Source organism: Anopheles merus, chromosome 3R, assembly GCF_017562075.2.
Source record: "Anopheles merus strain MAF chromosome 3R, AmerM5.1, whole genome shotgun sequence".
Lineage (NCBI taxonomy): Eukaryota > Metazoa > Arthropoda > Insecta > Diptera > Culicidae > Anopheles > Anopheles merus.
The window spans coordinates 33,174,893-33,199,908 of record NC_054084.1 but is presented as its reverse complement, the minus strand read 5'-3'; the positions used below and the strand labels follow the sequence as shown (position 1 = coordinate 33,199,908).

Sequence of the window (25,016 nt, the reverse complement as noted above, 5' to 3'; positions counted from 1 at the left end):
GAAATTTTGTCGTCTCTTTGTATTGGGTAGCAAGCTGAGCCAGAAAAAAAGAAATAACTTAATTTATAATTGTGACACCAACATAGTTCATTCTTTTGTCTGATAGTTAAAAGAAATATTTAAAAAATCCAAATGCTTTTCTTCCTTTTTCCTTTTCTAACCCCCTTTTGACATTTCACCACCGCGGTGCTTATTATTTGTAAACAAACACTTCCCCCAAAAAGGCACCCAAAATCGCGCACGCACGCACGCACGCAGCAATGGAAACTCCTGTGTATAAATTCGAACCACACGATTACGATACGGTTTACGAGCCAGCGGAAGATACTTTCCTCCTGCTAGACGCACTACAAGCCGAGCTCGACACGATTAAAGCACGCCAACCCTCCCTGTGCGTAGAGATCGGTCCCGGCAGTGGTGTGGTTATTGTCGCACTGAGCAAACATCTTCCCGCCGGGCAGACGCACTGCATCGGGTTCGACCTAAATCCGAACGCATGTCGAATGACCCAAAAAACTGCCCATTTAAATGCCGGCTCCCGGGTGGATGTTGTAAATATGGACTTACTTGCTGGACTACGGCCGACGAGTGTCGATTTGCTCGTGTTCAATCCACCGTACGTGCCGACGCAACCGGCCACCGCACATGCAACAGCCTCGCTGGAAGAACACATCGATGAGTTTCGCTCTTCGGTGGACGTTGGTCAAACGTTGGTTCACGCCTGGGCCGGCGGTGCTGATGGGCGAGTCGTAACGGACCGGGTGCTGGCCGACTTGCCGAGGGTTCTCTCCCCCACTGGACTGTTTTACCTGTTGCTGCTGAAGGAGAACAAACCGGAGGAAGTGTTAGAGCAAATTAGGGGAATGAATTTACGGGGTAGCATAATTAAGGAGCGAAGGATACGGGGGGAGCATCTTTATGTGCTGAGGATCGAACGATCGGAGAGGAAATGATATGGAAAGGATGAAAGATGTAAACACTGTGATAAGAGAAAATGAAGATTTCTCCAAGCAAAGCTGCTTTAGTAGAAAGCAAATAAATGAACCCCATCTATCACTCATATGTTTCCTACGCGTATTAGCCTTCATTGATGCTTTTGTTTTGTTTTTATTATCGTATTTCAATCATGTTTTTGCCATCGAACAAATGTTGTATATATGACCGTATAACTTGTTGCCGAGTGTTGTGCCTTAGCGTGTGCATGTGTAAAAAGTGGAAATTAAGACACTTTCCTTTCCACCCTTTACAAACACTCACACACTCACACACCTCGCATCCCATATCTCTCCTGCCTATTAGTTGCCTAATCCTTGCTAATACTCTCTCTCTGTCTCCAAGAGCCACGGATTTTGCAGAATTAATAATGTTCATTTTCAAAACAAAAGCAGAGTGCTGGGGAGAAAGCGTAAGTTGACAACAAAATCGCACTTTCTTTTTAGCTGCTGCTGCATTTTCCTCATTACCGCTTCCACCTTCTAATCGAATATACAGCGTTCACATATACAAATAAAATCTCCATACAAAGTAACATCGAACAACAACTTATATCATTTTTTTTTCGCGGTTTTCAATACATATACATATATGTCCTGCTTATGCATATACATATACAAAATACATATACATACATATACTCATACATATGCTTTGAAAATTGTTTGGGATGGGGCACGATGTAAATCATAGTAATTAATAATCAATAATTGTAATATGTGAAAACAGAAACCCACATAAATACTACGCTACAGAAGATCACCTAAAATCATACGATCTTGGTTTGATTGGTTGATTTTGGGGGGATAGGTGGTTTGGGGATGGTGAGCTGAAGTTCCTGCTTCTTATCAAGTTTCGCGCAAAATAAAATAAAAAGAGATGAAATCCGTTTCCGTCCTATCCCTCAACACGACTGTGTTTCTAACTTGTTTCTAACAAATTAGCCAATTTTGGATAAAACAAATGAAAGAACATTGCATATCCCATATCCGTATCAAAATTTCGTACTTTTTTCCAAAGAGTGACGACGACGACGACAAAAACAGCTTCGCAAAAGCGATTCGTATATATCAAAACAATGGTAGAAAAGCAAAACTGGCTCTCTCTACTAACTAGCGAGGAGAGCACGACGAAAAACTGCTTGTATATCAATCGCAAAAAACCACTTAGAAAGGAGCCACACTTTGCTCTAAAAATTGCGTCTCAAAATGCGTTTGCGTTCGCTTACCAAAAAGACAGCTTCGTCTAAGGACTTTACCTAGTATGTTTCCTCTTATAATCGAGCAAAAAATGATTTTTGTATAAAAAACATTTACGAATATCGAAAAAAAAAATTGCCCAAAAAGAGCCCTAAAGGTGCCAAAAATTGGCCCACAATATTCGCACACATACAAACGCCTAGCTGCTAACCTAGCTAATATGGGTTTGTGGTATTGCGTTGTATTGCCCTTTTTTCCTTGTTTCATTGTTGCGAAAGTCTTTTACTTCTATACTTCCCCTTTTGCTTTACTTCGTTTATGTTGGTTCTTACTTTTTTACGTGTGTGTGTTTCTCCTCCTGATAATCAGCTTTGTTTGTTTGTTATGTTCGTGTTGAGAGTTTCACTTTCCTAATTCCTAGAGTTTGCAGATTTCTAAGATCGCTTACAGTAGAGATTGGTTCATTTGGTTTACACTTGTTTTTCTTTTTTCTACTATGCTCAACTCTCCACCATTTTCTCCAGCCGCTTACTTTCATAGGGGAATGCTGTTTTGTATAATGCTGCTCCGGTAGCTGTGTGTCTGTGTATGCTTGTATTTCTGCTCATCTGGATCCGTTATCCATCTGTGCATGTGTGTGTGTGTGTTTATCTCCATTATCATCATTATCGTTATTATTGTAACAAATTTGTGGTAGCTGATGGACAAACACAAAACCTAAACCTGACCGTAGTACGACTTGACGGTGGCTTGTCGTTCAATATCATCTTTACCCAATTTCCACCCCAATTACCTTTCAAACGTTCATTCACATATTTACGATTCGTTCCCGCACACACTCGCTCCTGTTCCTTTCCCCCCCCCCGAGGGTTTTAGGTGATTAAATGCTTACACGAGTGGCGAGTGGCTTTTGTGCCTTTACTTTGTGTGATGGTAAAGTACCAGAGCACCGCACATGTTTTATAAAATGGGAAAAATGGGGGAAGGATGTGATTTTCAATATTCCGGCTATTTACAACAGGCGTTATAAGACGATAAACTAACCACAATATTCCTTCTTCTTTTCAGGCGAGTTTTCCTCGATATACACACATCGCTACACGTATATGGGACGCGTAAGCGACCTACTATAAACCCTTTACATTCGCACTAGCTACAATCTAATGATTTGTCTTTCTTCAAAATGTGTCCAACACTGCGCGGCGGGAGGAGATAACACATGGGGGTGGTGGGTGACGAGGGGAAAAATGCGCCGGAAGATTGTGCCGTGTATTGCACTTCGCGCTCAGCTGACTTGTGTAATTGGTTGCTAGAAACTCCAGTACGGAAAGCCAGTCAGAAATCGTTCAACGTATATCCGTGCCCGATAGACACGCGCGCTCTTATGGCACACTTCACAAAATAATATGGGGGGTATTTTAGGTGCAAAACAGGAAAGAAGGAGCGTATTTAAAAACACAAGCAAAACGATTCTCTCCTAACTCCAGTGGGACTGGAGTGTACAATTCCAGTCCAACTGCAATGCACGAGAGAGACAGATATGGCAAACAAACGTATGACTACGAGCAGTACAAGTACAAGGGAAAGGTGTGCAAATGAGACTGATTGCAAACTATTTTACATTAAAAAAAAAAAGCTTCCCAAATTCCCGGCACCAATTCACACGAAAATCACACGTCATAAACCTTCCATTGACCCCCCCGATCGTACCCCGCGCGGTATGTGCTCGTCCTTCTCCGCCAGTGAGACTCTTGTTGTATTGTATTTACCTTACACACCGCACACCGCTACTGCTGTGCTCGATCGCTTCCGTACCGTTCGTTCGATCGTTCGATTGTTTCTTGCTCTATATAGCCGCGTAATTAGAGATTTGTGATTATTTATGAACATGGTTTTTGTTTAAAGATTAAAATTAGTTTTTGGTGTAAATTGTGTGTATCCCTTTCTTTTACGTGATTATGTGTCTGTGTATGTGTGCGTGTTGTTTGTGTTGTTGCACTGTGTTTTTTTGCATTCGGTTATGTTTGCACCTTCCCAACGGCTCTTTCGATTCTGTTCGGACGTGTGTGTATGTGTGTAGTAGTGGTTATTCTTCTTCTATCCCCTCTCGATGCTGAATGTTTGCTTTAGCTTAACAACTGTTCTATAGATGTGTATCAGTACAAAGAGGAGATTCTTTAGTAGTGTTGTAAAATTCCAGTCTAGTACAGTATTGCGGTAAGACGATTTATATATATAGAGAGAGAGCGCGCGTTTAGATGAGGAGGCTAGTGAACGTTTCATTTTGGTAATGCACTCGATGCTGCATCCATACCCTTTTTTTTGTTTACTTCTATTTCTATTCTTCAAGAACTTTGTTCATAAGGCGCTAATAAACAATTACAAAGAAGAGTAAACGCTTTCCCGCCCCTTTCCGTGTCGTGTCGAACAGTTCGATTACAATGCTAATTCCGGGGGGAGGAGGGAGGGCAGTGTAGGACTGCTTGGTTTGCCCTGGAATGGAGCAACGACCGCAGAAAAGCGAATAGTTCACGAAATCAAGTTCATTACTGTAATTAAGGTTATAATATTTCAAATCATTCATTCTTCCATTGAGCAGTCGTCACGCACACACGCACACACTCACGGTGCACATTCGAGTGGAAAACTGTACCCAGAACAAAAAGAAAAACCGGCCACACATATCCCTTTGACAGTGGAGATACACGTTTGGTTTGAGAGAGGCGAAATCAAACGAGGGGGGAAAACCCGGATAACCGGGAACGGAATTTTCCCTCCACAACAGAGCCACAAAACGAGCTAAGCAAACAAACCCCTGAATCGAGAGCGTACGCTTACACTATCCGATATATCTACAAGTTCTCCGCGCACATTAGCAAAAGAGCCCCGCTGTCCTCGCCCGAGAAAGGACCAAACAACGTAATAATGTACATTCCGATGCATTTGCGTTTCGTTCCTTATGGCAAACGAAAGTGTGATGAAACGAGAAAAAGGTAGAGAGAAAAAAACGCGGGAAAAAAACAAAAACTAAACCCGAGCAGAAAGCCCCAAAAAAGAGTTTCCAGTTTGTGCTGCTAACCTAATCACTAAACAAAACTACACGACCGATCCGTGCGCTACTACTGCAGCATCAGCGCGGACAGGTTGCGGTGCAGGATCGTGTCCTTCACCGAGCTGAACACGACCTGAATGTTCTGCGTGTCGACCGCATTGGTGAAGTGATGGTAGATGGGGGTTTTGGTGTTTTTCCGCACGTTCATAAACATCTGCAGGATGAAGTTCTGCACGTCCAGGATCGAGTGCGGGTTGCCGGTGAACTGCGGATAGTACCAGCGGATGTCCGTCTCCGGGTTTTTCACCTTCTGCTGCAGCAGGTCCGTCTTGTTGAGGAACAAGATGATCGAAATACCCTCGAACGTGGTATTGTTCACGATCGTGTCGAAGATGTTGCGCGACTCTTCCAGACGGTTCGTTTTTCTGCAAATCGAAAGCGATGCGCGTTAAAGTGCGATTGAGCGAGGGGGCCAAGATGTATAGAACCGAAGGGAAACTGTACTAACCTATCCTCCGCCAACACCTGATCGAACTCGGAGGTCGATACGAGAAACAGGATCGACGTGACGGAGCAGTCGAAACATTTGGTCCATTTTTGGCGCTGTGTCCTCTGTCCTCCGACGTCAACGAACACAAATGGAATGTTCTGCAAAATAGAAAAAAAAACAACAAAGCATTAATAACAGTAAAATGCAATGACTTTATTAGTAAAGGGTGTTCCACTTACCTGTATCCTTATCGTAAACTCAAATACACCTTTAGTTGCTTTGCGACAGTGCAAAATATCACGATGGGTGGGCTTGTAATCTAACCTCGATATTCGGTCTAATTCATCTAGGAAATAACTAACAGAATCACTCTGCAAAAAATAGGGAGAAAGAAATGGAAAAGCAAACGACATTAGATTTCAATTATACACCTCAGAAAAACGTTATGCAAATGATGATTTCTGTCCACGGAAACTTGCAGCTGAAAGCGTTATCACAAGCATAATATCCTGCTGCTGGCTGAGGATTGTTGTAATCGCTCGTAACACTGTAACCTGGTGCTTACATCTTTCCTCCCTCTCTTCCCCCAGTGTTGGAATATCTTAACGTAAATATAATCGCCCAATTAAGGACGGGTCGTGGAGGGCAGCAGCAGCAGCAGCAGCTAGTGGTTGCGCCCCACGCTCGATCGCTTTCCGTTTTCACCAACCAACAACCGTCACCATCAATCGTATAATGAACTCCGTTCACAATACCACCCCCCCCCCCCCTTCCATGGCACACATTCGATCGCCCTACACACACACACACACACACACACGCGCGATCCAAGACCGACGACGAAGGGCTAATCTTATGCAAACAATCTGCACACTACCACCCCGGTGCCAAGAACATTGCCCTACATTCAGCATGGGGCACAACATATCGCGCGCGCATACACACACAGACCTACCTTCCTTGGACCCCTTTTCCACAACCCTCGCCTCACCTTCATCCAACGAGTCTGGAAAGTAAGTGTACTTGTTTCTTGATCCAACCCCCAAACGAACCTTCTTCTCCACGCCACCACCACGACGACGACGGTAGGGCGATTACTACTACCACCCATGCCTACAAACTCGCAAGGGCCACCCCACACACACTCCCCGGCTCCTTCTTATCGATAGAAAGGCATCGGAAATATTATAATTTGAATAACACTCTCGCCTTCGATAGTGTTTGGTGGTCTCGTGTAATTTCGTGCATATGCTCCTCACGACAGTGGCACGGCGAGTGGTGTGCTTTTCGTGCCGGTTTTGCGTGTTCTAGTGTCCACAGAGCACAGGCAGGAGGTGGAATTTTGTATGCATACTTTTTACCCTTTATTAAAACGATAAACGAGATCGCTTTTCGAGACACCTTCTTCTGCACCCCCAACCGCGTACAGTGAAAAAAGGGTAATTTGCATACAAATGGGGCAGAAAGGGGAGAAAGGATGTATTGAAACGGTTTGTTTCTCTTTTGCTTGAGCTGTTTAGCTTCCCTTTTAATTTGAAATGAATTTGGCATTCGTTAATGGAGCTGTTTTGATACCTCGGATACATAAAACAAGGTGACGCGTTAGATCGATTGTTACATTTTCTAAGGATTTATTGATTTTTGATCCTATTTTGTGAACCTTTTATCCACAGTGTGGAAAATCATCTTAACCAGATCATCTGGATCTTAACCAGAACTTGAAGAAGATGGCAGAATATAGACACAACATGTACCATCTTTTCATTGACTTTTAGCCAGGGTAAAACTATACGACGACGCTATGAGCTCTTTTGGAGTCTCGCTCATACTGATTAGGCTAGTTAGAATGACTATGACCAACGTCACTTGCCAGGTGAAGGTGGATGAAATACTCTCAGGGCCTTTTGCTACCACCAAAAGTCTGCGCCCGGTGAGACGGGCTTGCATGTCTCCTAGTTAACTTGGGGCTAGGGAGGGCCATCTGGGACTTGAGGGGTTGAGACTTTGGGAAACCAACGATGGAGACATAAGTCCACCTGACAGATCCTGGCATACGCTGATGATATAGACATCATTGGTCTGCGACTTCAACATCGCCCTGGAAGGTGTCATTCAAAGCGCACGGCTAGACAACGACATCCGTGGCACAACTCTCTACCGGTTTTTTTCCAATTTCTTAGCTTCGCGGATAACGTTGATATCATCGGAAGGACAACAGCAAAGGGTTGTGAAGCGTACATACGACTCAAACGCAAAGCAGGAAGAATCGGTTTGAGAATCAATGCGACGAAGACGAAGTACTTGCTTGCCGGAGACTCAGGCCATCTGGGAAGCAGTGTATTAGTTGACGGCGACAATCTAGAGGTAGTAAAGGAGTTTTGCTATCTTGGGACGGTCGTTACTTCGGACAACGACATCAGCAGCGAAATCCCGAGACGCTTTGTGCAGGGGTATCGTGCATACTATGTACTTTAACGACGGCTGAGATCCAGAAGACTTCGAGCTCGCACGAAATGTGAGATATATCGCACATTGATTCGCCCGGTGGTCCTGTACGGACACGAATCCTGGACCATCCGAGCGGAGGATGCAAACCATCCTGACGGTGGATACGAAGGCTGGCAGCATACGATGGCTGGGGGATGTTATGAGAATGCTAGCGACCCTCAGTTCGGCATAAGGCGCAGGAGAGAGCACAGCGAACTCGATATGATGGCTGGATCAGGTGAAATGAGACCTTTTGGAAATCGGATGTCTACATGGATGGGAAGCGGCAACCAAGGACCAAGCATCCTGGAGAATTATTGTTGACCGGGCTAAGTGACGACGACGATAGAGCACGTCGTCGTTAGCAGGCCAACATCGAGAGCCCAGCAAAGAATCTCGGATTGCAGAAAAACGAGACAAAGACCAAACTAATGGTGGCAACATCAGCGCCCCACCAACAACAAATCCAAACTTGCGTGACGTACATATAGGTGAACGCACTTTTGAAGTCATCCCAGAATTCACCGATCTCGGGTCAAAGGTCAGCAGTGAACGTGGAGTTGCGCGCAAGGATGCATGCTGCCAACCGGTCTTTCTATAGCCTGAAAAATCAGTTCACCTCAAAGAACCTGGTACTCACATACGCGTCTGAAATACAATGCAAAGCATTCGAGGCCACAATGGAGTATCCGCTATACGACCACAAGCTATACGAGATGTACGGCGAGCTCTCATTGTTGTGTAGCGTACCAAGCTTGCCAGGCTCCAGGTGGACACATGAAAACGGACGACCCAGTCTGTAAAGTCTTTTTAGGCCCAAATTGAGGGGACATGATAGCGTGGAGGCGTCCGCCATTAAGACCGGGATAACGGATAACGGATTGGCAGACAAAGATGGGAGACCGCGGGCACTCCTGAGGCAGGCCATTCAATGCTAGGACGACTTAAAAGTCTGCTGCTTTGTGTATGGAGAGTGCTTCAATAAAGACTTTCTCAAGGAAACTTTTAACACTCTCGGAAAACCCTGTGTAAGGTCCTCATCGAAAACCAAGGGGCCATGTATCAGGGATGAAGAAATAATCTGTATGGTCTAGTAATTGGTTGATATCCTACTAGCTTTAATTTTTAAAATATACATTAATCACGGTCTTAAAAGAACGCAGTCAATTACTTGCAACAGATACTCCCCATCCAAATCAACAAAGTTCCAGTTTCAGGCAAAACGATTCCCACACCTGTACCAGTGGCACAGGTCCCCCCCCCCCTCCCGCCGCTTAATGAAACTGGTTCCACTAAACAGTCAATTTATACGCCGTTTAGAGCTCCGCTCATCAGTCAACCGACAGCAGCACCGATCGACGGAAGCGCACACTATTGCTCGGCTATGCGACTAACGGCCATCCAAAGTATTGCGATTAGTAGACTTTGCCGCTGGCGGGTATAATTGCCACCAACCATCAATCTCCCGGATTCTTGTTCTCCCACACACGCATGCACCACACCGACAGTTCGGTCGCAAAGATTAGGTACCGTGTCTCACAGCACCATTGCACCACATGTTGTGACCACCATCACAACCGTACCGAACCGAACCCCCAAAGCTGGCGCACTTTTCCACTAGGCGCAGAAGGGATCGTCGTGGCAGGAAAATGTTGCTAATGTGTTATTTTACCATTCCAATATGGTTCACAACCCTCGCAATGCGGCTGTTGGTTCTCGTCTCGGTTGCACTCTCGGTTGTGCTTTGCCAGCTGTGGAGGCGACAACCCACCACACCGAAAGCCGCTGTTGCGCCGATCCGAGTGCAATACCGCACACCTTTACTCGGTGTGGTGGTTTATTACTTCTCTCCACCCATATGGTTCAAAATTCCCCCCGCCCCGAATGCAACATGCTGTTGTGGGGCTGCTGCTACAGCCGCCAATTTGACGTCCCCATTGGCACCTTCGCGTGAGCACACACCGGGGCAAAGCTTGGTACTAGAAGTTTCGCATGCTCCCATCATACCTCTTCGCTTCTTTGCTGCTGAGATCGACAGCTTACACACAAAATCTTAATCCTCTCACAGCGTAAACGCACCACCACGTCGGCATGGCCTGTTTCGTATTCATTCATACATTCCTCCATTGTCAAAGCATGAAAGTGTGTCCCGCCGTTCGCGTCCTTACTGGGTTTGTTTGTTGTGCAACAGCAGCAGCATTTAAAACGCAACACGGCGCGGCGATGGTGGTTGTCATAAATTTAATTAAAATTGAAATTAAATACACGCATTACATTCGCGAACGTGAATAATCCGCTAATGGTGGTGGCTGCTCTCGTTCTGCGTACCGATCTGATTCCATCGCTAACCAACCGTACCTGCGAACCTATCAATTCCGAAGCCCCTGTTTTGTCCCTTCTCTTACCCGCTGCTACTGACTTTATTAGTGTCCATTTCGAGCAGGCGCACAGCGCCTTTCACGAGCCGGCACAAACCTGGAGCGACGGCCAGATGTCGTCACTCGCGGCACAAGCATTTATTTGCAGGAACCGCGTACCAGCACGGATTTGTCGTTATTTATTTTACTTTGCCCCTGCATACACACACACACACACACACACACACCGTTTCTGCCATATCAAACCATTCCGCGTCGTTTCAGTTTAAGATCGCCGGACGGGTCGCGGCGAGGAGAGGACAAGATTATGTGTTTATCATTTTAAAAGCCTTTAAAACATCATTGAGCACCGTGAGAGAATGAATGTCCCTCCCCCCCTTCGGTGGCCGAGTGTAGTTTATTTTGAATTATGATAAATCACACATACACATCACCACACGATCGCCTACGGTCTCCTCCAGTCCTGGTGAAGTTTAAACGCGCAAACCGATCATTGTCGATTTTGAAATTGAATGCAATGCTTTTTCCCCTGTAGGTTGTAGGCCGATGCGTCGATTACGCAGTGAAAAAAGGTGGCCTCCACACGCTAACGATCCTAGGGAGGGGGGAGGACCAGGTACCGATACGGTTGCACGCGCGCGCACTCCCATCCGATCCATAGTCAATTGACAATGACACAGCATCCCATACCGGGGTGGCGAAAGGAAAGAGAAAGAGAACGTTAGAAGCGCGAACATGTGTGTGCTTGCAAAGAGCAAAGGCGGGCGTTTGTGATACACATTGCACATTTTTGCCACCTCGCTGCGGCATCTCGCGCTTTTGCCGAGTAAAAACCCCGTCTTTGGATTGACGAAGGCGGATCGATCGATCGATCGATCGTTCGCTCGTTGTGAACAGCGATACTAGATTGGATACTCATATCACCTGACCTCCGCGTTGGCCGATCACTACCATACAAACGATCACCACCATACAAATGTGGGTACGTAGCAGCAATGATGGTGGTAGTGATTGTGGTGCACAATTTTCATTTAATTAGTGCGCGCTTCAATCGAGACTATTTATTTATTTTTCATAATTCACCCCCATCGAAGGCACCCCACGGAGGAGCGTGCGAAACTGTGGAACTGCGCAATGTGGCATTAAAACTGCCTTACTTGCCCATTTTCTTGCATTGCAATCTGGAGCATAAACAGGAACGAACAGCATCCCGCGTGGGTGGTAAATATTGTTACAAGCATCAGCACTTGCAATTTGGGATTGTGGAAGCCAACCACGCCGTCAGTCGGCACTGCCCGGTGAAGGATCATTTCCTTCATTTCCACTTTGCACGCAAGGAAAATCTTTCGTCACATAAATCACGCACGTCCGAGACGGGCCCGACGCTGTGTGCGCTTCCACTTTCAAATAATCAACCTCTCGGGCATCTCGAACCCCCTAAAAACCCGTTCGGTCTATTTGGCCTGACTCTGAGGCTGAGCTGAGGTGTATTTCCCGTTCCAGTCTCCCGACCGGGGGAAAAATACCCACTTTCTAGGTCAAGGCCCATTCGTTGAGTGTGTGTGTGTTTCTCTTCTTCATGATCATGATCATCAACATCTCGTCGCTTATCGACAAAAAACAACGTTATTCGCGGAAGCATCCATGTTTCACGAGCCAAGGGAAGGCAGATTGTGCTGGAAGCTCCCTAAAAATAGGCAACACATACATACATACACACATGTGAGTTATGGGAATCGTATGTGCGGAATGCCGTCCCTTCGTTCGGTGCCGTGTGTGTTGTTCGTCTTGCCCGAGTGGCAAAAGAAAGTCGATGCACATTGCGGCGGCCGTGTTGCTCCTAAACACCGGCGCACCGGGTGTATGGACAAAAAAGCAAAACAATATCGCCAACTCCGTCCGTCCAGAGGTTGTTGGCCAGCAGCACCAGCAGCAGCAGCTGGTTCAAGTCAGACAGGCACTGCACAGGGATAAAATCGCGAACTTTTAGCTGCCAACGACTGCAACAGCTGGCAGATGTTTTGTTTGGAGCGTCGTTAGTTTGGAAGCGCGATGGTGTCTAACGTATTCGGGCCAAATATTTGCATACATTCACACACACGCAGACACGCACACACACCGACATGGTCGAGGTCATGGAAGTGATTTAACGCAAATTAATATGATCTTCTCGACTTCGGGCGCGGGAGCCGGTTTGCCGTTTTGCCGTGGGAAAAAAGAAGCTTCCCCCCTACTTTTCTGCATGATGATAAAGACACACGCCGTCGATTGAGAGTCGTTTGATACCGCTTGATGATCGCGCATGCCAAACGCAAAAGCGTAATGTGCTTCAAGGCGATGATGTGGCAAAAGCACTTCGATGCTGTGTTAACCGACCGGTAGGAGCTAATTCCCAAGCCCCAGTCCCAGAGTGAAGTGTTGCTGTTGATTCCGTCTCACTATAATTGCTCTCGTCCTGCTCGAGCCCGGAGAGATGACGACCAACGTTATACGGATGGGTTACAATCTACGAACGACCTTCGTAACGCGTTCCGTTAGAAAAGCAAGAGCAGCAGTAGTATGCAAAAAGCGGGTCGCGCGCGCGTGCTCGTAAAATTTGACACCGCCAATAAAAAGCCATTTTTACAACTGCTTAACCTTTGCTCGTTTTCGCGAATTGACTCTTGAGAGACTAGCTGGCCCTAGGCCGAACATTGGCAAAGCATCTCCGAAGGTTCGCGTTTAATGGAGACATCATCCATTTGCTTCCTATTTTGCAGACCAATGCACCGAAGCTGTCTCTCCAAACAAAGTGTCTTTTGCTCTTTCACTCTCAAGATCAAGATCGCTTTCATACGTGACCAGGAGGGTGCAATTGCTGCGTCTCCACATCTGCCAGCAGTCAACGGGTTGCAAGGTTTGGAACACAATGTGTCGCAAACAGTCGTTTGGTACCTTGGAATTCGAGTGTTTAGTAACAATGAAGGCGCTCACTGCCATGTTGCTGTGGTCACATAGTGCCATACTGAAGATATTAGCATTGCACGCATCAAGCGATGAGTTCAAATCTCATCCTTATGCTGAAACGCAGTCTCATGGTCACATTGTTCCATTATCGTGAAGTGTCGTCAGCGCGCAACAGCTGCCACCGGGCCACCTCAAAACTCCTTTTCCGAGCAGCGTTTTTTCAGCCGAGAAGACGGACTAATTATCCGTTTATAACCGATTGAATACAGCACAAGAAAGAAAACAAACCCTTCCTGTACGTGACATGACTTTCTTTTTCGTGATCGATTCTGTCCAGCGTGTGCGTCGACAGTTTGCACTGGAATTCCCCCTCACAAACGGAAGGGGGCGCATCACGGAGATTCTTTGTTTCCCTTCTCCCGCACAGTTGACTTACAATTTGGAACTCCCTTCGTCGATCGTACGCCTTCCGGATGGCGCCATCCGTCCACAGGATGTTGATGAGCGGAACGTACTGGTGGAACTGTTCGGCGTCCAGCAGGCAGCCGCTGTGAAACATTACCGCTTCGTTCGCGGCCAGCTGCGATGTCGGGTGCTCCCAGGGTATATCTAGCTTATCTCTAGCGTCACACAACACTTGCATGCCTGCGAAAGGGAAGGCGTAATTAATATTTTAATGTTTTTTTATTTTTGTTTTAGCTAAAGACCAGCGGGGTCCGGTTTTTACCTTTGACTATGTTTTGGTAGATCACATGTTGGTATTCTTTAATTAGTTCGGGCTCAAAGTTGATCCCGTGAATGATTCGCATCTGCTTGAGAAACGTCGATTTGCCGGATTCGCCCGCGCCCAGCAACAGTAGTTTAACCTGCGACGGAAAAAGAAGGCAAGTTAGAGAGGGGGTGTGTGTGTGTGTTACTTAAAATGCATGAACATATTAGCCATTAAAATCCCACAACATTCAGGTATGTACATTCAGGTACAAAGGGCGACGGAATGGTGTTGTTAGCTCATAAATTTCTATTGCGATACGCATCGGCACAATAATCATTCCGAAACGGGGGGGTTTTACACTTTGCGACAAACGGGTGAAGGACTATTCATTCCCGCACACACACACATGATTACGTAAAGATAAAGGAGCCGCTGAGAACATGACGATTTATGGGGCGAAGCGTTTTGTTGCACGGATTATAACGCGTCACAGGTAATGCCGGTCCAGAGAACCGGGTGTATAGGTAGGTAAGGTGTAAATCACCCTTTTCTCCCGGTGTGGAAAAGGGTTATTGCGGACAGGTACCCCGCTGACACAGGTGCAATTTCGGATGCCTTTAAATGCAGCAAGCGACGAACGTCAACCCCCGGTTACCGCTTTGGTGTCGTTCAGCAGATTATTAATTTTAATATTTCTTCATAATTTTTCACACATCCACTGTACACGCACACAGGGCAAATGAAATAACGATTCGCTACAGAGGTTTGACCAACTAGCTTACTTGCTTGCTACGGGGTGTTTGAATTGATTCGAAACCGTTGAACGAATTAGCGCCCGACAACACGTGCTCTCTCCTCCTCTCCTTGTAACTTTTGCGCCCCCCGTGTACGACGCGCGCGCATGTGAAAGGGTAATCAGATTTTTCAATTAGCTGCAATTCGATGCAGCAGCAGCAGCCACCGCAGCAGCAGCAGCAGCAACAGACTGTTGTTGCACCATAAATCTGCCCATTTCGCCGACGCCGTTAGAAGGAAGGTGTGGAGGGACCTGCGCTAATGAGACGCGCTGCATGTAGCTGTGCACACTCGCGGCAAAGCGAGAGTGCGGGCTTACATTTAAATCGAAGCTTTTATCACTTTTACACCCCTCTGGGTGGACGGGAGAGATACGACGAGCGGCGTGATCTATCTCTCGACTCGGCGCGATCTTGTTATGGGGTGGAATTTGTTGCAACGCGCTCTTAACCCCCTAAACAATCCTTCCCCTTTTAGCACTGAGCCAAGTGAAAGTGATGATGCGGGTCTCTCTCTCTCTCCTGGGCTACTCCAAGCTTATGAGGTTTTAAAACAAAAACTATGCTACAAGAATGCTTTTATGCTGCCCACCACCGCCAGAGAGACGCATGCTGGACATTTCACATAGAAGGGGGTAATGGACGCGTTGCGTCGTGGTGGCCTCTCCCCCTCCCCCCCCCCCTCCTTCGTTAACCCACTTTCGACGAGTTTGTTGGTGGGGTTCGGTGTTTTTTTTATCACGACGCTTCCACTCCGCGAGCGCCGCCGCTCGACATCGTCGTGAGCCGGTCCATTAGCACCTTTTCTCCTGCCAACGATCCAAAAAGGCGCCTCTTTTTCCGGCTATTTCGTTCCCGTGCTAAAAAAAGGAAAGAAATACCATAAGAAAATCAAATAAGGAACCGCTTTAAAGGCAATGCTATTTATTTTTGCGTGAGAGTTTGAGCAGAAAATTGTTTGCACTTTCTCGTTTTGCAAAAGTTTAATCATAATGTCTTATCAGTTTGGATAAGAGGATCACGATCCGCATACGAGATCCGAGTGTGAAAAAGAGCATTTAAATGAAACTGTTCAAATATTTAAACAACGATCAGCCCGCCTAGACCCCACCGTGACTGTGACCGCCTGCAGCGTTCTGCTTTTGCTGCTGCTCCGATTCTCTTGGCGTGTAAACAAACAGCTGGGATTAATGCAAACAACGCAGCTCGCACTAGGACTTATCTCGTGAGAAGCGTGTACATAAATACAAACGAAAAAATAAAACAGTAGCTTAATCCTCTTGTAATAGACCCAAAAGTAAATCAAGTACAAGAGATCTCGCTCGCTCTCGCTCTACACCCAACACGCGGTCGTGACACAGTAGCGATTGAAAACGATGACAAACAGCGCCAACAGCAGCAGCAGCAGCAGCAGCAGGATTTGATGCAAAAGGTGAAAACAAAACATAAATATTTTCGCTAAACCGCACACGCACCGCGTGCAGCTCACCACCACAAAGCGCGCGGCACGTTCTTCCTTCATCTTGACGGCGTTCATTCCGACCGAGCGGCAAAAGCGCGTTGGCATACTACGCACAGAGGGGGGGAGGGAAGGTCAGCAAGCATCACAGCCGCCCGACGACGACGACGACGACGCATCGCTGCAAAACTTTAAATCGGCACCCGTGGCGCATCGTCGAGAACGCGGGGAATCTGAGCGCAGCGCGATCACGAGATGTCGTCGGTCGGTCGGATTGGTGCCAAAGGGTGTCTCCTTTCTGGGTCACCAGCAGTCACAACAAGTAGCGCTGTTTTTTTTTTTCATCGCGCGTATTTGTGTGTGAATGTGTGCTGCACACAGCAGGCCGTATCGTGGGGGGCTCGAGACAACAATCGGAACTCAAGTGTAGATCGTGACGACGGCTGAGACGATCGCAGCATCGAATGGCACGCGCTCGAGCGCCCCCGGGCGCCTTTGGCAGCTTCCGATCCGGATGAATCAATAGGCAATAAATAAGAAATTGTGTCCTCAGCACAGCCGCGGGACAGATTGCTGCGACCTTCGGTGTCCCTTAATCGCTTTCTCTTCTGCCGGAACGTTCACCTAAAACAAGAACACACAAAAAAACGATTATAATCCAAATATCCATCCCCAATTTTGTAGGGGAAAGGTTGTGTGTTAGCGGGATATTAAGCTCCCTTCTTGCCGTTTTTTGCACTTTACTCAAACCAAACAAAGGGCTCTTCTGCTCTGTCCTTTCTTTGTTCCATTTGGTGACGAATGATTCCAACCGGAACGAGAGTGTTGCGCATTGGCATCGTCGTCGTCGTCGTCTTCGTTCAATACTTTCCCTTTCCCCCCCTTGCATGAGGGGTGAAGCGGGTGAACCGCTCAATCGAATCAACAACAGCTTCGTGCGCATCATCCAGAGTCCTGCCTGCAATTGCGTTATTGCGCGCGAGCGCGCGTGCGCTGACCGTACCAAAGTGTAATTCATTTGTCCAATTAACATTGTTTACAACAAGTTTCCGATAGTGCGCACAACCAGCGCATCTTTTCCAGTGTCTGTGAAGAGACTCTGCTGTGTCTGTGTTTGGGAGCGCTTCTTTCACCATCGGTCTTTGGAGGGTGGTTTTGGGCTTGTCAGCGTACCGTCTCTGGATTCGATCTTCTACAAGGAAGGGAATTGATCACGACCTTCCTGCCTTCTACCCCGGTAAACCCGTGGAAAGACACTAGGCTTTCGTTGCCATGGGTCAATGTCAAAACAGTGCGCACCGTTCTCGTCGTTTTCTGACTCTCTCCCTCCATCGTAGTGAGGCCGTTCCAGTTTCGGGTTGTGGTTTGGTGTTTGATTCGTTCAAATGATTGGGATGTCCCTCATGTTTGCTCACATCGGTTAGGTTTTTTTGATTTGATGGTTCCAAATCTATTCCAAACTCTTCCGCCAACAGTAAAAGGTCAACATTGACCTTTTTTTTTTGGGTGACAGGGATGCTGATAAGGAAGTATACACATAATGAGCTGCCGTGAAACATTCGAGTCGTTGCGCTCATCGTAAAGCGTCTTCGCGGGATTTGAAACCTGTCAAATGTCGAGCTACTTCCGGGAGACGGTAGGCGATAGCGATTGGAAAGTGTGTGTTTGAGACTTGCAAATACCATCGGGTTCAAGCTAGGGGGTTTTCATTATTTCTCACCCAATTTAGGACTATTTTTGATGTACCTTACAACATCCCGAATATCCTGTTATCGAGGTTATTATGCGTTTCAACGCAATCAAGGTATCGTCATTTACTTTCTACGCAGATCTTCTCCATACATTTTATAAGGAAGTAACTGTGCAGGATAAATGTTAGGGTCTAGTGTTGCGATTCATGAATCATTCGTTGAGATTCATACATATAAATCTTCAGTCATGAGTGAATCGAATCTCGAATCGACTCTTCAAAGATCCATTCATCTTCAAAGCTTCATGAATCTCTAATTTCTCTAAAGATTCATAAATCCATCAACATCCTAACAACAGGGCCTGTCGTCGGTTCAAGCCTCGCATGGGCCGTCTCCCCGTAGCCAAGAAGTGGCTAAAGCCTGTATGATCACGATGATCACGTTGGTTGTTACTCCAAGTAAAAAGAATAATGAAAAGCTCAAGCCCTATGAATCCATGAAAATTTATATATTCCTTGAAATTCGTTCATTTTTCGAGATTCATGAATCTTTGAGTTTGATGATTCTTTGAGGTTTATGAATCTTTGAGATTTATTAATCTTTGAAGATTCAGAATCGTTGAATCATTTCAAAGATCAATTCAGATTCATGAATCTGAATCAGATTCACCCAACACTAGTTAGGTCACAATAACCTGCTTAAATGTTGCTGAATTCGTTAACAACAAACAACTCAAACAACTTTTACGTCATTCCAGTGGAAAAGAAACATTCAATCTCTACTAAACTGTGTTCATTGCTTTCTCAGAATAGAATTAAGGCGTGGGAAATATATTACCAAGTAGAAGCAGCACTTTTTCTTCGATTACGCATTGATGGAAACTATATGGCAAACCCACCGGGAAAATGAATAATTTCAACATGACCACCAAAAATAACACGTGTTCTTTTTTTTTGTTTTAGGGAGGGGGGAGTAACGCAAGTGAAAAACCGCCTTAATGTATCGAAAAACACCGTACAGAGCAAGAAAGCAACATAAAAAACAGAAACAATTTCTGTTCCTCAACAACCCCGGATGCAGGATGCTCCAATCCAAACAACGGTTACTTACACTTTACACCATCGTTTTGATTATTTTACCAAATTTTGCTTAGGGACAATGTTTTTCCAACCGAAAGCCGGGTGATGTACGGAGGAGGAAGGGGAAAACGCCACCGACGGCAAGATTAATATGTGTGTATGCGCAAGTTTGACGCACAAGTGGACAGGCATGGTACGGAATGGGACGCCAAGAAGTGGCTCCCTGTGCACCGGCCGCCGCCTGTCACACAAGAGACGTGACTGTTTCCGCCACAAAAACACAAAAAAACGGAAAAGAAAAACAGTTTTCCCTGAAAGCCCTACCGGCAAAGGGGAGAGTGTGAGCTGGAGAGAGGTGGAGGCGGCGAATAGGCCGGGAGAAAGCCACCGGCAGCATCACCACCACCAGGTGGGAATGTGTCGAAGCAACAACAACGAAAAAAAAGAACGATACAAAACAGAGTTGACGACGGTGGGTTCGCGTTGTGGTTTGTGAGCGCGCGGCGAAAGTTGACCGCAACAAAACGGAAATGTGCGCTCGTCGCCGAGCCAACAACAACAACGACAGGGAAGGAGCGGAAAGGAAAGGGGGGCACAAATGTGCTGGCGAGAAAGTGGGAGCGGCAGCAGCAGCAGCCGCAAAAAAAAGAAAGGTGGTGGATGGAATGGGGCAAGGTCGTTTTGAGGATGAAACACGATCACGCACAAACGTGATCGCGAGGAGAAGGGCTAGTGAGAGAGCGAGAGAGAGAGAGAGAGAGAGAACACGGGACAAAGCGGACAGTGTCGGAATGTGTAACGTTCATCCCCCACCACTCTGTAAATCGTCTATCATGTTGTGAATCTCCTCCTGAGAGGTGAGGGTGTTTTAAGACCTCCCTGGCAAGTGATCGACATTCCACAACAAAGGTTTATATAAGCTATCTTGCTTTTTTTAACGTGTTCTAACAAAATTTGCAAAATATATGCCATAAAATGGAAAATACACGTCACCATGACATGGATTAGCTTCATTCTTAAGCTAACCAGCTTTCAAATTGATAATACAGGGTTTTCCAGGGTTTCTAGGGTTCCAGGGGGAAGTGAACTGTTGGAAATTGGACTCTATGGCACCCTTTTGGGCAGGCTCCTTGGAAATTCCTGTTGGATTCCTGTTCAATTTCCATTACATTAAGTTCATTTCATGTTAGAAAAAGTTCATTAAGTGTCCCACGGCTATGAGAACTCGTGGAAAACCCTGTAAACTCTCCCTCTCTCTCTCTCTCGCTCTCTCTCTCTCTCTCTCTCTCTCTCTCTCTCTCTCTCTCTCTCTCTCTCTCTCTCTCTCTCTCTGTATCGTTCTTTGTAGTTTAAAAATAGTACATCCTCCTCCAATCTAACCACCGTGTCGCCATGTGGACAAATATTCCTTCCTCGATGGTGCGGTGGAGGAAATATCGTAGTAAGCCGGGGAGTGATATTTTTGTAGCATTTTATCCTGCTCAATACACTCCCCACCCCACCTCAATCAAGTATGCCAAGGGTGTTTCGGGCGATTTTCAAATCCAATCCAAAGCTTGTTTGTTTATCAACACAGCCGATTCTTGGTATTTCTGGGGTATGTGTGTGCGTTCTCTCGTCCCCCTCCCCACTGTGTCGTCTGTGATCGTGGGTGTCTTCATGACGAGGCGGGACACAGGAGGGAACCGCCGGCATGAGTACATGAAATTATAAAAATAATCAAAATTAGTGCGTGCTCGTGCCTCTTGGTAGTAGTTGCTACAGACACACGGGAAGGTGGGGTGGGGTGGGGTGGGGGGGGGGGTGAATGAAAAACTTTTCCAATCAAATCGATGCCAGGCGATTTCTATACGCTTCTAGATGGGTTTTCCTTCGCCTCGCCCAACAGAGTTTTACATGTGTTGGGGTAGGTGATGCTTCCTCCATTCCTCCTCCTCTTCCTACGCCTGTTCCGCGTACACCAACAGGAAGACAAGGTGTGGTTGAATTTTTATAACAAACAAAAAACGACCCTCGCAAGGCCTGGGGCTGTGTTTTAGCAAGTGCGTCGTTTGCCGTTGGTACGTTTCGGTATAAGGGGAAATACACCCACACTCTCCCTCCCTGCTGCTGCACTACTGCCTCTCTCCTCAACCGGATGACATTAGAGGTGGTGCGAGGGGAGACGGGGAGAAGCCGTTGTTGCGCTTTTTTGCATACGCCTACTGCGCTGCCTGGAGTGTTCGAGTGTTGTATTCGAGCGGGTTTGAAATTAGCAACGGTGTGTGATATGGAGGTTTGAGTTGAATATGCTCGTTTGCAGGGGTTGACGCGTCCTACACACAAAGCCACAGAGGCACACACACACACACACACAAACACGCGCGATTCGTTCCAAACCAACGGTAGAGCTCGTTTTCTACGGAAATATTCACGATTCAACACGATCCAGCAGCGGTTTTGTATCCTTGAAACCGGCACCGGCGGGATGACGCCACATAGCCTACTTGTGCTTGTGTCGAACACGGATATTTATACACACACAGGGGAGGTGAATCATTCGATCAAAACAATCATCACTTAATGGCCACGTAAACGCGAAGAGCACTACCACACAGACACAAGGCACACTGGGAAACACAACAAACGGGGACACTTTTTTGTTGTTGTAATCATCATAATTGCACAATAAAAATACACACAATACAAACATGAACAAATCAGCTGATCGTGAAGAGGGGGGGGGGGCGGACGAGGGTGTCACATCATCGGACATGAACCGGAAATAGCATTCCTTTGGAGCGTTTAAGCTACACAAGCTAAAAATATTCCACCTGAAACGATTAATCAAACCATCGCCCCTCTCTTTCTCTCTCGCTTTCTCTTTCCTTTACGCTTGCCGGGACGACGACGATCGCGGGTTTCGGAATGATTAGAACCGGCGTGCCAAATATTTAACGAGAGCAAACAAACAACACCATTCCGCACTCTTCGCCCCTTCGACCCATCCACACACACACACACACATCCACCCACCAACACACACACATAGAAACACATTTTACCTGTCGCCGGAACGCATGTTTATCTTTCTCGAGAATTTTGTCGATCTCGCGCGATTTATAGCGCTGCTCGAGCTCCTCCGGGCTGACCCGTAGCCGCAGCAGGTAGCCGAAGAAATCGCCACAGCACCGGGCGCATGATAACTTTGATAAAGTGCTTTCTCTCCGCCTGTTATTCGATGCCGCCATCTTTAAATCTCATCACGCGCGCACACACACACACACGTACACGCACACCGCACACACATGCACGCACGCATACACACATGTATGCGCGTTCGACAACACCATCCGAAACAAAAGGCCTCGCTGTTGTTGTTGCCTTGGCTGTTGTTGCTGTTGCTGCTACTAAACTAAACACAGCCACCGAAGGGACCGAAACAACCCGAAACACAGAGGCGCACACACACACACACGGTGTTCTCCACTGGCACTATGTGACGCACGCACTTTTCCGCACACCCTCTGCTTTTCGGACGAGCGAGAGAGAGAGAGAGAGAGGAAGGCTGAGCGTACACTTTTCACATCGTTGCACCGCGGCACTGGCAGCAAACCGTGGACCGCGCGCCGGAAGCAGATTGCATTCGTCACACGGCCCGCGACACACACACGCACACGCCCACGAACACCTCCACACGCACGCAGCCCGACCCGGTGTGTGGGTGGAAAAGGCTGGCTGGAAATACGTATTTTTCGCGAAAAAATGGCAGCACGCGAACAGGACGCACCCTATCGCGATGAGCGAACGAGACAAACTAGTGATGGGCAGCACCCCGGTCGGGCTGCGCTGCCCGAGCGGAACGTACCGTTCCGTTCCGAAACGTCGCGCTGCGTTTGGTGAGCGCAAAACATCGCGTGCGCACACACAAAGAGAGCACTGGCGCGCTGCAGACACACACACACACTGTAGATGGAGCGGGTGCTCTTTTGACGGAATCGGAATGGCGTAAATTGTGTGGTTATGATTTTAAACTTTTTTGTTATTTACAATTCAACTTGAAAAACGATTATTTCATTATGACAATGTTCTTACGTTGTATAAACAAAAATTTGAGCAAATTTTGCCACCTTTGGAAGGTGACAAATTGTTTTTAGTGATTTCAATTTGTCCAAAAATGTGTTGAGTAAGTTATTTTAACTATAATAATTACAAATTCAACTAATTTTTAAACACGATTTTTTTTTAAATGTTTAAGAAATTACACAACCGAGACATCAATGTCGATTGCAGTTACAAATGTCGGTGTGTACACTGCCCATAATGCGTTCAAGCCATCCCTATGCGATGTTTTTGTTGCCCACTGCTGGGGATCACTACAACTCATTTTGTTTATTTTTTTTTTCTTTCTGGTTTGAATTTGTTGTGATAAACCATTCCGCACAATTGTTGCAAATCCCATAAGAATGACACTTTTTACTTGATTTTTAAGAATTATAATTTATTTGATTCATTCATTTCATCGAGTACTTTAAAATCTTGAATTTATCCTTGAATGAAGTGGTAATAATATTTCAAAATAAATTCTAAGGTACTTTCTAAGCATAATTGTTTGCAAAAATGTTCACTTCAAATCATACCTGAACCTCCGGAAGACTGCACAACGGTCCCATGGACAGTGAAGGAAGGTAGGCAGCGCTTGGCGAAAGACGGTGGAAGAAATGTAAGCGCCTTTTATGCTTTTATGTTTATTGTCCTACCCAAACCCCAAGCCAGCAGTACCGGATGCAAAACTAGCCGTAGTAGGCAGAGAGAGAGAGAGAGCGAGGCTGAGACCAGGGGTTTTTCCACCGCACTTGAACACTTTTTACCAGATTTACCATTGAAAATGGCCTCGGCCGTTTGTTTCGAAATTGCAATTTCGGTAGTGTTGTGAACTGTATTTCTTCCCTTTCCTTTTCCCCTTAACGCCTGAGCCCTTAACGCTCGAACCACAAACACACCCAGGTACAGGGGCCCGGTCATAGAGGAGAAAACCCCTTTTTGCACCGATGCAGCGCGGTGCGCAGATTTGCATTCGGGTGTCTCTCTTGTTAAGCCGACTGAAGTATTTGTTATTCTACGGGACAGGTTTTAGGTCAGTCAGGGACCGATTTGCCTTGTTCTTTATCGCTCGGTTTTTTTTTTCTTTCTTCTTCCTATGCTTCTATGCTTACTATGTACACACTCCGCCCAGGCCGACCAAAGAGTGAGGGGATTTATGAGTGGGATTTGGAAGATTTCTCTCTCCGCTTGTGTTCGAACTTGGTCAGTAGGTACGTGGTACGTAGAACGCCCTGCTGCTGCTGCTGCTGCTGCTCCTTCCTCACTGGGCCAGTCTATTTTGTCCCAATTGTCACGTGTTTAAACGATGTGACGAGTGTGTAGTGTTGGACTCTTCAATGAATCAATTTGGCACGGTTGGTTTGCTAGTGGATGGGGGTTCTGTAGTGGTGGAGGCTGCGACTTTGTGCATAATTGTCCAATAAAGCACACATCCGCTAATCAAACGCTATCAAAAGACGTTTGGACGCACTTGGGACGCGACACACTTGCCAGATGCGAGACCTAGCGGCGTACGAGGAGCTCCTTTTTTTCGGAGGATGTGACGACAGTTTTAAATGAAACATTCACAGCCTACTTCGGCTGGTTAATGGCGGTTTGGATTGGACACGGCGCGCCAGCTCTTTATCGGGAAGTTTGTGCGCAGCATGCCGT

The 25,016-nt window shown here is 46.6% G+C and overlaps 2 protein-coding genes across 2 annotated transcripts; one reads left to right on the top strand and one right to left on the bottom strand.

Moving 5' to 3' along the window:
* The first annotated feature begins 210 nt into the window (after window positions 1-210).
* LOC121596781 (methyltransferase N6AMT1-like) lies at window positions 211-1,151 on the top strand. Its single transcript, XM_041922006.1, has one exon. It carries the CDS (start codon window positions 261-263, stop codon window positions 951-953), a length of 693 nt encoding a protein of 230 aa, XP_041777940.1. The 5' UTR covers window positions 211-260; the 3' UTR covers window positions 954-1,151.
* Window positions 1,092-23,067, bottom strand: LOC121596778 (guanine nucleotide-binding protein subunit alpha homolog). Its single transcript, XM_041922000.1, has 6 exons — window positions 22,325-23,067; window positions 14,273-14,411; window positions 13,982-14,190; window positions 5,974-6,105; window positions 5,753-5,892; window positions 1,092-5,669 (listed from the first exon to the last, which is right to left on the bottom strand). The coding sequence occupies exons 1-6, from the start codon at window positions 22,508-22,510 to the stop codon at window positions 5,312-5,314; spliced, it is 1,164 nt and encodes a 387-aa protein (XP_041777934.1). The 5' UTR covers window positions 22,511-23,067; the 3' UTR covers window positions 1,092-5,311.
* Window positions 23,068-25,016: the final 1,949 nt, after the last annotated feature.

Coding starts and splice junctions, on each gene's coding strand:
- LOC121596778 (XM_041922000.1), bottom strand. CDS start 22,510: ATGGCGGCATCGAATAACAGGCGGAGAGAAAGCACTTTATCAAAGTTA. Junction 14,191..14,272: donor CTACCAAAACATAGTCAAAG/GTAAAAACCGGA, acceptor TCCCTTTCGCAG/GCATGCAAGTGTTGTGTGAC. Junction 5,893..5,973: donor AGTTTACGATAAGGATACAG/GTAAGTGGAACA, acceptor TCTATTTTGCAG/AACATTCCATTTGTGTTCGT.
- LOC121596781 (XM_041922006.1), top strand. CDS start 261: ATGGAAACTCCTGTGTATAAATTCGAACCACACGATTACGATACGGTT.